Raw genomic sequence first — 9,616 nt, 5'->3', positions numbered from 1 at the left:
TGAAGGCACCTAGCACCAAAGACATCGATTCGCCTCTTCAGATCGGTATTCAGCGTCCATATTTCACAACCATTGAATAAGATCCAAATCTTTGTCCGTCCGTACAGGTACTGACAATGCCAAATACAGGTAACTCTCGATTTATGTGTGCTTGATTTACGCGTTTTTGTTATAACGTGACCAAAAAAATATTATAATTAATTTAATTTGCGCGATCGGTTTGCTTATACGCGATTTGGCCCAACTGTATTTCTAAACTGAGCACCCGACGCAATTTCAAACTGCGTGCCAGAGAGTTCCGCAGGTGGCTGATAGGTGAGAGCTCCGCTCTTCTCAGGTCTCATTTGCGGTCTGCCAGCACTGAGTACAGACGGAATCTCTTTTTTTCTCTCTCTCTCTCTCTCCATATAGAATTTACATTTCATGCAAATATATTTCTATCAGAGATCTATAGTTACTTATAAATTACTAAAATTTGAGAAAAGAATCTGCCTATCAGTCAGTCAAGCTGCCCCCCTCCTCTCTCTCTCTCATCCTGGCTGATAGCGGAAGAGGAAGTGACCCATGGATTAACACGGTCACTTTGACCTGTGACCTCACTCGGTCATCCAAAGGGATGTGACAACGCTCGGAGGAAACGTTGTCAAGTATTGTTGTATTTGCTAAAACAATGCAAAATATATTTAAAAATAAACACAAATTACTCTAACTTGCCTTTTTAGAGGATCACAATGTATATGTAATATCACCTCGGCTTCTAGCGAACACAAAAGTGAACGCTAAACTGCACAGGTAGCATAGCGAATCCAGGAAGAAGGTCAATGATAGTTAATCCCCAGGTAGTAGAAGTTAATTTCTTCATCCCTCCACCCCTCCCTCTCTCTCTTTCTCTGGAAAAGCTGGGATATGTTGGTAATAATGGTAGTAAAAACATTTATTAAAATAATAATTCTGTATATTGAAGATGATGGTGATGATATTGATATTGATACTACTACTACTACTACTCTCTCTCTCTCTCGGAAAGAAGACAATGATACATGAAGAAGATAAGTTGATAAGAAAAGGTAGTGAGAATATCTATTAATATTATATTACTATATTTTCTACTACTACTGTTACAGTAATGCATCATATCCAGAGTGAAAGGAATGGAACAGACAAGGCTAGGTAGAGGAAGGAAAACAGCAGTCAAGTCAGGTCAGTGGAGGGTGGGGCAGGGATTAAAATTCCAGTGTCTCACACACACACACACACACACACACACACACACACACACACACACACACACACACACACACAGGAGGGGCAGAGGAAGGAGAAGGAAGGGGAGATAAGAGGTGATCCTTTTTCTACCTGCATCTCAGCCATTTTGAGCATTCAAAATGCATCTTCATCTTCCCATATTTTTACACGCTAAAAGTGTACTTGCTAAAAGTACTACAACACCATTCAGTTACGAAGTATTAAGTACCTGACTTGAGGTGCATATTGGTAGAAGTTAATTTCTTCGCCCATCCACCCCTTCCTGACCTCTCTCTCTCTCTTCCTGGAAAAGCCAGAATATGTTGGTAATAATGGTAGTAAAAACATTTATTAAAATAATAATTTTGTATATTTAAGATATATTAATATTGATAATGATGATACTACTACTACTACTACTACTACTACTACTATGTTCTCTCTCTCTCTCTGTTGTGTTTACATATTCTTTGTTTTGTTGTTTTCTCTTATTACTTTTTGCTTTCTCTTATTATTTCTTGCTTTTCCCTTTACTTAAAATACACTTCTAGTATTTAGATTCGTAAATAATAAAATCATGTTAATTTAACCAAATAAATAGAATATTTTGTACATTTTTTTTTTTTGGACCACATCCCGCATCCCCCCCCCTATTATCTATTGTTTCTTATGAGAATTACATGTTTGTTTTACGTGAATTTTGATATATGCGATGCCTCTTGGAATGCATCTATCGCGTAAATCGAGAGTTACCTGTACTCATGTTGAGCGAGTCCATAATGCCGTGGGCCAGGTCAATCCGCCGTTCAACTTCCTGACTTGACCCACCATTGCTACACACTACACTACCAAGGTATGTGAAATTTTCTGAGATTTCAATGTCCACGCCACATACATGGATGGACTGTACTATTTCACAGCTGGCTGGCTTCCCTTTTATCTACTAGTTGATGTGGTCTTGTGTTTTTAGTGTTCTGTTCTGCTAAATTCAACTGACATTGAGTATTCAACGCTTGGAGCTCTGAAGGCAGAGAATTACATAATATTCTATGCATATGTGGCTGTCTATAGTCCTCCAGGCCCCAGGGGACTGGTATTAAACTGTATAGGGACAGGGGGATATAATATTCTGTTGGGTGTAGGTGTGGCCCATTAACCCATTTGCCCCGGAAGTTAAAAAACATGCACCGCGCTTCATCAGGCGGCCCGTGCGCGCCAAGATTTGAAGCTTTAGTATTGAATAATCAATGTTTTAGCCATAACCTCAATATATTCATCACATCCTATATATCAGGATGTGTAAAAATATTTGTATGTTACAATACACTTCCCATTGCTATGCTAAAAAGGAAAACAATACAAAATTTTACTTTTTATATTTTATTACTTTTTTTTTTATTACAGTTCGGGAGATTTCTCCCTGAATCTCTTGGGTGGTGGTGCTGTGATGGCGGAGGTGGAGGGCTGTGAGGGAAGGAAGGGAGTGCGGTGAAGCCGGAGGTGGAGGGCTGTGAGGGAAAGGTGGAGGTGGAGGGGAGTGCGGTGAAGCCGGAGGTGGAGGGCTGTGGCCTGGTGGTGGTGAAGGTGGGCAGAGGAGGCATCTTGCACTGGGTGGTGGGGAGTGGTGGCTCCAGGCATAGAGGGTGGTGGCGGACCCTCACCACCCCTACTTCATCCCCACCAGGATCCTCAGACTTGTGGAAAGAGAAAGATAAAATCTAGATTTCATTCAATAAAATAAAGCCTCCATAATATATACAGTACAATATATAATTTGTTTTCATATAATGAATTATATACTTACTAAAATTAAGTACTCCATCTCTGAGATCTGGTATAAGGGCAGCTTCACCCTCTTGCCCTCCATGATGAAAGATGAATGGACCATATAGCTTATAAAAATTTGCACAATATATGGCAATCATGAATTGCCAAATATAGTATTTCTGTCTGTACAGATAGCCTAAAGCGTCTTATATCAGAGTGAAGCATCTCATTTGCGGTAAAACACTGTTATTTATTGTTGAAAAGAGTCCCCTAATATATCTAGCATTTGCATGCCAGTATGTGTAGCAAATGGCAACATATACCTGTCATGCAAAAATATATATTATTTCAAATGCTAAATAAATTGCGCGCGAACACAGAGAGAGAGAGAGAGAGAGAGAGAGAGAGAGAGAGAGAGAGAGAGAGAGAGAGAGAGAGAGAGAGAGAGAGAGAGAGAGAGAGAGAGAGAGAGCTCAATATGTCAGCACACACACACACACACACACACACACACACACACACACACACACACACACACACACACACACACACACACACACACACACACACACACACACTAAAACCTGCAAAAAACTACGAATGGAAACACTATGAGAGAGAGAGAGAGAGAGAGAGAGAGAGAGAGAGAGAGAGAGAGAGAGAGAGAGAGAGAGAGAGAGAGAGAGGAATTATCACCAGGTAGTGGAGGATGGGGGTGACGAACATGATCTCTCTCTCTCTCTCTCTCCGTCTGTAAGCTGGTGGCTGTGGCTGCTACAGCTGACGAAACAGATAAAATAAACCTTCATGCGAAAACTTATTCTTGTCTGCGATATAATAGTTACCTATATTCATTTTCCTAGATAATATACATATCTAAGAGAACGAATGACTGCTGGTTTTCTTGGGTACACTCATCTAAAATGCTTATGGCCCGCAAGACGTAATAATACGTCCCCGGACTGGAGGTAAGGCTTCTGGACGTATATATACGTCACCGGACTGGCGCGCGTAGCCACCATGACGTATATATATGTCCCCGGACTGAAAGGGTTAAGTAGGAGGTTGTCCACAGAATACCATAAGCCTCATTTCAGTGTGCCCTTTGTCCAAGTTGTGCTACCTTTGCACAAAGTTTTCAATTCTTTCTCAGCAAGTGTGGGTCTGACATTTGTTCTATGTTTTCCCTTCTCAGTTGGTCGGTTAAACTGAGTGGCAATCTCAGAGATTTGATAGCTGTGGGCTGCCAGTAATTACTTGGATTCATTGTGCTTATGTCTGCATTAGGCTAGAAGGATTAAGTCTAGGGAAAGCTGACTTGAGTGTAGTGGTGGCTATAAAGAGGGCTGAATCCTAGGTCATAATAATTTTTTTCACTGAAAGTACATAAAGCATCAATGTACTCAGTCCATGACAAAACCGAATTGCTCTGGGTATACAACAAATTTATACTCCAGATAATTTATCAAAATCTTTCACCAATTCCTAAAAAAAAAAAAAAAAATGAATAAATACTTAATAATGATATACAATGATAATTATTCAATTCACCTTTGGAACCTTCTAACAGATGGCAATAATTGTTGTATGCTTAAGGCACTGAGAGAATTCATCACTGCAAACAAACAGATTTTTTAAAAAGTAGATTTTTACCAGCTTGGATTACAGACACTGATAACTGTTTATGTTTTTCAAGGTTTATATGACATTGACAAAATGTGCAATATATATTTGCAGATGGAACACTAATTGATATTGGATGATTACTTTTAAAAAGGTTAATGTTGGATGGATTATCTAGCTTGGGAGGGATATTTGTCTAAAATTAATTAAAAGTGAATGAAATTTCTGTTTGGTTAGTTATTGTGATATTATGGCAAGAAATTTAATTTGTAGTACTAATGATTTTACTGTTGTAATAAGTATAGTACATTAGTTATAACAGGTGTAGAACAAGTAATATTTGGGTCATTGCATCTCACTGAAGCGTTGTCGCTACAAACTCTTCCACTCGCTGCTTCACTGCCTCCACACTCTGGGAATTCCCATGTTCCTTTTCAAAGTCTAAAAACTTTTTAAAGACGAATCGCATCTTCTTGAGTCTCAACTTCAAGCTTGTCATGCGCTCCAGTACATTTCTGTAATGAAAAATGTTAATTACTTCTCATAGCAATGAAATGGAGGGGTAATGGAAGCAACTAACTTCCTACAAAGATATACTTGTATCTTAATGAAAACTTGAAGCATATTATAAAGAAGGAAACATTTTCTGAAAATACTCTTTTTAAACAGTTTTGTAGAATAGTTGTCCAAATTCCAAGATTCATATTCTTCCCTAGACACTGCAATGTTACTTGCTATTGAGTTTGTCAACTACAAGTTATTTAATACATTCAACTATCTTTTATGGTAGGACTTCCTATTGGGCTTCACTGGTGTCACACTCTTTAAGCTATTTGCTACTGGAGTATAGTAGATAGACTTGCCAGAATAGCAGTCCATTTCTTGATATAATTCTATCCATTTCTTCACAGATGTAATTCCTAGCCTTGCATACATATTTCAGTAAGTAGTTCTTCCTCTATCCCTTTTTCTGTTTCTTTGAATGAAGAGTGTAGCTTGCATTTAGAGAGGAGATTGTAATAATAATATTCTTATATTTCATTTGCCCGTACCTTGCTCCATCAATATCCTTGTTTTTTGTTAGAAGATCCACATAGACACTCCAAATGTCCATCCTCTTCCAGTAAGTGCTCAGTAGAGACTCAAACATGGTTCTTCCACGTTCCATCTCACCAAACCGGAACTCCAGCTGGCCAAACCGGTTAATAAGTTCCACATCTGAAACAAAGAAGAAATGAGCTTCTACATGCAAACACAGATTTAACAGAACATGATTAATATTAGCAGGATGAAAGGCATAATGTATGGTAAAAATGTGTGAAAATGGACTCCCGGTAGAAAGGGATAGTCTCATGGATAATCCTACGATACCTTAGGTGCTTTAGAATAGCACAGCTGGCCACATGTTTTCACAGCAGGGCACAACAGATTCCACTGGCTTAATCTTACACATGCATAATGAGATTTTACACCTATTTCAATCCTTGGACCACAGCAGGTGCAGGCCACTTCTTACAGACTCCACCACTCTCTACTTGGTCCATACATCATTGGCTTCTGCCACAAGTGCCTCCACTCCTTACTGGGATTGATGAGACTGTATCCTTTCATGGTGCAGATATTTACAAGTTAAGATAGATGTGACTAGATCAGTAAAAGGCAAGTTACTGTAAAGCAAGAGATCTTAGAGACAAACTGAGAAAAGTAAAAGCATGAGAATAGGACAGAAAGGATTGAAAAAAATATAACTTCTATTATAAAATGGTTACAAAAGGTTGGCAAATGTCTTGAGTCATGGTCAGTTGTATGAAAGGACAATGGATAAGAAAATTGACGTAAAATACTGGCCATTAATGAGATACACATATAAAACACAAAAGCTACAAATGCAGCCTATTATTAAGATAGAAAAAGATGATGTGTAACTCACGATCCTTCTTGTCTAAGGAGCGCAGGGCCCGTTCCATGTAGTGGCGGCCTTCCTTCATCATGTTGTGGCTGAAGAAGAAGATGCCAGCCTTCACCCACACACTGAGCTCCTGACTGAATTTCTTAGTCATGTTGAAGTACACTCCCTCTGCCTCCTGGGAAACCAGTTTAGAAAATGTATATAGCTATATCTAGTTTTATTATGAGACATAATTGTACAAACTGTAGTATTACTGCTACTACAATTATTGAATTTCAGACTGTCAGAATATAAATCAGCTACCAACAATGGATCTTCAAGTCTTTTATTGCTTGTCTGGTGTCCTACCTTGATCTTGTTGGCCTCAGCATACACCATGGCCATGGCAAGGTGGATCTTGAGGTGGTCACTGGTGGTAAGAGCCTCCTTGTACACTTCAGCCACTGTTTCTGGACTGCCATACAACACTTCAAGTCTCAGCAACACAGTCCAGATGTTGAGTCGCTCCTCCTCTTCTTGTGTGCTTATCACCTGGAGTGCTCGGTGAGCCACAGCTTTTGCCTTGTCCACCTCAGCACTCTGTAACATAAACCAACTCTTTACAGACAACAATATTACACTATCTCCTACATACAATATACATACTGTCTGCTTCTATAAACAAAGAAAAGCCCTATATACATGTATTTACTAAACTAAACTGGTTTATCTATTTTGAGATTTCTTTCTATTTCACTTTTATGAGGTGTAGCAGTTAAGTAGGCTTGTTTTTGCCCTTGGCTTATCTCTTACGCACACACATATAAAGAGATAAACTGATGTGTCGACATACATACACTATTGTGTGTGTGTGTGTGTGTGTGTGTGTGTGTGTGTGTGTGTGTATTTACAGGGCCTGGGCTTTATGCTCGTGTGGCCCCATCTCCATATCTACACTTATCCAATCTTACTTTAAAAGTGTGCACACTCGTTGCAGACACTACTTCTTCATCTAAACTGTTCCACGTCTCAATACATCTCTGTGGGAAACTATATTTTTTAATATCTCTCAGACATCTTCCCTTTCTCAGCTTTTTACTATGCGATCTTGTGCTTCGGATGTCATATTCTTCTCTCAGGATCAGTTTCTCATTATCCACTTGGTCCATTCCGTTGATCAATTTATAGACTTGTATCAGGTCTCCTCTCTCCTTCTTTGTTCCAAGGTTGGTAGATCCATAGCCTTTAGTCTCTCCTCATATGTCATCCCTTCAAGTTCTGGGACCATTCTTGTAGCCATTTTTTGTAGCCTCTCCAATTTCCTTATGTGTTTCTTTTATGAGGGGTCCACACTACTCCTGCATATTCCAATCTGGGTCTTATTATAGTATTTATCAATTTCTTCATCATTTCTTTGTCCATGTAGTGAAATGCTACTCCAATATTCCTCAGCAAATTATATGTTTCTCTAAAAATTCTATCAATATGGCTTACTGGTTGATTGTTTTCTTCCATCGTCACTCCTAAGTCCTTTTCCTTTTTACTTTCTCCAGTTCTACTCCATCTCCCATCTTATAGATTCCCACAGGTCGTCTTTCACTCTTTCCCATTTCCATGACATGGCTTTTGTTCACATTGAATTCCATTTCCACTTCTTACTCCATTCCCAGATCTTATTTAGGTCTTCTTGCAGTATTTCACAATCCTCCTTTGCTTTTTTTTTTTTTTTTTTTTTTTTTTTTTGTGTGTGTGTGTGTGTGTGTGTGTGTGTGTGTGTGTGTTTGTCAAAGTTTGCAGACTAAAGTCAAGAACGACATAACAATGTTTAAATTCTAGAGACCTCAAGGTGAAAACTGATGAACTGTATCCAAACAGCTGAGGAGTTAGGACTTTTCTGGAGAAATGCCTCAAACTCCAGGGCCGACTGTGGTGTTTGACTTTCTTCCAATCGTGACAGCTCCAATTGATGCAGGCGCTGCTCCTCCTCTTGTGCCATTGCTATGCGATCTGACTTCTTCAGCTGCTTCATCCTTTTCTGTTAAAATGAAAATGCAGGTAATGTAAAAACAAAAAATGCAATGAAACATAATAATAGATCAAAGTATAATTACTTCAATCAAACATACTGAAAAAGCTGAAAAGGTCAAGAATTGTATTGTACATACCTTAGACTGTTCTTCATCCTCACTTTCAGAATCTAACTCAGGATTTTCCAAGGTGTCAGGGACATCCCACACAAAACCAGTCTTCACGGTGAGGCAAGGCTTTTGGTTGGCACTGTCACTCCTTAGATTCTCCATTTCACTATCACTTGGTTCCTCTCCCTGAAAATCAACACAATTCCCAAAGTAAATATATAACTAACATTCAGTTAATAGTGAAGAGACATGTAAAGTAATCACCCGCATATCCGGATCGCCACTATCCGCAGCTGCCCCCAAATGTATTTAAACCTACCGCGCGACCTCGATCCCGCTAGGCAGCAGCATTTACTCCCATGCCCTCCCGCTCTAACTCGCCGATAAATCGAGTAATGGTGGCACTATTCGGCGAGTTTGTAACGTTCTTCATCATTCCAGCATGGCAGGAGTGTACGTACGTCCCACCACCACTTAAGGTGCTGTCACACTAGCACTTTTTCTGTTGTCTTTGACGATTTCCATCGTTTTTAACTGTTCCATGAACTCTTTCCTTTGTCTTGAGTCAGACGAAATGCACCATTTTCCTCTAGCTTCCATTTTTAATTAAATCGAGATCTATGGCTTCAAATCAACATTTTTATAATAAATAATTGGAATGAAGCTATAATCTCAAATTAAGAGAATCTTGATAAGTAGATGTAAGTATATTTGTGTATATATGTATATATATATATATATATATATATATATATATATATATATATATATATATATATATATATATATATATATACAGACCTGTATATATATATATATATATATATATATATATATATATATATATATATATATATATATATATATATATATATATATATACAGGTAACCCCCGTTTAACGAAGGTTCACACAACGAAATTTCGCAACAACGAAGGTTTCGTTTTACTACCATC

General features: G+C 38.5%; 2 protein-coding genes across 3 annotated transcripts in view; both read right to left on the bottom strand.

Annotated features, from left to right (window-relative positions):
* Nucleotides 1-2,609: 2,609 nt before the first annotated feature.
* On the bottom strand, nt 2,610-3,461 carry LOC123519938 (proline-rich receptor-like protein kinase PERK8). The gene is made up of 2 exons (XM_045281658.1): nt 3,050-3,461; nt 2,610-2,939 (listed from the first exon to the last, which is right to left on the bottom strand). The coding sequence occupies exons 1-2, from the start codon at nt 3,131-3,133 to the stop codon at nt 2,619-2,621; spliced, it is 405 nt and encodes a 134-aa protein (XP_045137593.1). The 5' UTR covers nt 3,134-3,461; the 3' UTR covers nt 2,610-2,618.
* Nucleotides 3,462-4,865: 1,404 nt separating this feature from the next.
* LOC123519978 (protein RRP5 homolog) overlaps nt 4,866-9,616 on the bottom strand; it is a 30,981-nt gene continuing 26,230 nt past the window's right edge. For both annotated transcript variants that reach the window (XM_045281736.1, XM_045281737.1), the window contains 6 exons: nt 8,689-8,847; nt 8,364-8,558; nt 6,893-7,123; nt 6,566-6,719; nt 5,688-5,853; nt 4,866-5,150 (listed from right to left, as the gene is read on the bottom strand). In XM_045281736.1, coding sequence (XP_045137671.1) covers nt 4,991-5,150; nt 5,688-5,853; nt 6,566-6,719; nt 6,893-7,123; nt 8,364-8,558; nt 8,689-8,847 — 1,065 coding nt within the window. In that variant the 3' untranslated portion in view covers nt 4,866-4,990. The remainder of the gene's footprint in view (nt 5,151-5,687; nt 5,854-6,565; nt 6,720-6,892; nt 7,124-8,363; nt 8,559-8,688; nt 8,848-9,616) is intronic.

Source organism: Portunus trituberculatus, chromosome 46 (genome assembly GCF_017591435.1).
Source record: "Portunus trituberculatus isolate SZX2019 chromosome 46, ASM1759143v1, whole genome shotgun sequence".
Classification (NCBI taxonomy): Eukaryota; Metazoa; Arthropoda; class Malacostraca; order Decapoda; family Portunidae; genus Portunus; species Portunus trituberculatus.
This window is presented reverse-complemented; position numbering and strand designations above follow the sequence as displayed.